The following is a 1,212-nucleotide window of genomic DNA, read 5'->3' on the forward strand; positions in this document are numbered from 1 at the left end:
ACTCGTGCGCACAATTTAAGAACAAATCTGTGCGTACGAACGGTTCTTGCATGAGGCCCAATGTCCTTGTGTACACTCTGAAACACTTATTTACCTTAATATTCCATCTAAATGTGTGCAGGCTACCCTGGTCTTAAGGGTCTCTTTGGATTACATGGACTGAAAGGACAAAAGGGAGTAACGGGAACACCAGGTAATAAATTAAAGATAATGAAAAATGAGTCTTCTGTGCACTGCTGGAATTTTTAAATGAGCTGTTCTGATACAGAATGTTCTCGATATGTTCACATCAGGTCTGGATCTTACTGGACCTGCTGGGGAGACGGGAGTTAAAGGACAAAAGGGGGAGAGTGGTGAACTCAACACTCAGTCTGGTACTCCAGGCTTTGTGGGTTTAAAAGGTTTTCAGGGGGTTCAAGGTGAAATGCTACTTTTATCCATAGACCCACCAAAGGCCAAAAAATAAATAAATCCATTACAGAAACACATTTTTACTTTCCTAATTCTTGACATGTTTATGGTTTTGTTTGTTCAGGTGACTTTGGCCAACCTGGACTGCCAGGTTTCCCAGGTCTGGTAGGACCAGATGGGACCTCAGACAAACCAGGATTTAGTGGGGATCCTGGATTTCCAGGAACACCAGGATCCCAAGGTAGATAAAAAAAAACATTTTACAAAGCTGTTCGATATATACTGTACTTTATTTGATGGCGTTGTATGGAATATTACTGTGACCCCTGCACTCGAAGTGTAATCGGGAGTCATATTGTTTTCATACTGTTTTTTTTTTTCAGTGATTTTTGGTCATCCGTAGAACAAAAACGGCTGCACCATTCAACATGAAATTTGGCAGGACTGTATATGAGTCCGACCTACACTGCACAGCCAACAGTTTTACGATAGACCCCATATTTGAGGAGGGGGCTCCTTTCAAAGAGGGGGTGTCTGGGCAATGCCAAATGCTTATAACTCAGAAACTGTTCAACATAGGAGCTTCAGATTTCTTTTGTTGTTTAGCTCTGATGAAGCTCTATCCATCAGGCCCACCAATCAGTGCCCCCACCCCCCCGGACCCCCAATTTATCTGAAAAAGGGGTATCTAGACATACAAAAATGGTTATTGCTCAAAAACTGTTAAGCATAGGAACTTCAGATTTTCTTTGGTTGTTTAGCTCTGATGAGAGGCTATCCATCAGGTCAACCAATGCCGCC

The 1,212-nt window shown here is 42.4% G+C and overlaps 1 protein-coding gene across 2 annotated transcripts in view; it reads left to right on the forward strand.

The window, feature by feature from the left end:
• col4a2 (collagen, type IV, alpha 2) overlaps positions 1-1,212 on the forward strand; it is a gene marked incomplete in the record, with an annotated part of 80,602 nt that overhangs the window by 72,378 nt on the left and 7,012 nt on the right. For both annotated transcript variants that reach the window (XM_014017513.1, XM_014017514.1), the window contains 3 exon segments: positions 122-193; positions 294-419; positions 536-652. In XM_014017513.1, coding sequence (XP_013872967.1) covers positions 122-193; positions 294-419; positions 536-652 — 315 coding nt within the window.

This window comes from Austrofundulus limnaeus, unplaced genomic scaffold, assembly GCF_001266775.1.
Source record: "Austrofundulus limnaeus strain Quisiro unplaced genomic scaffold, Austrofundulus_limnaeus-1.0 Scaffold171, whole genome shotgun sequence".
Classification (NCBI taxonomy): domain Eukaryota; kingdom Metazoa; phylum Chordata; class Actinopteri; order Cyprinodontiformes; family Rivulidae; genus Austrofundulus; species Austrofundulus limnaeus.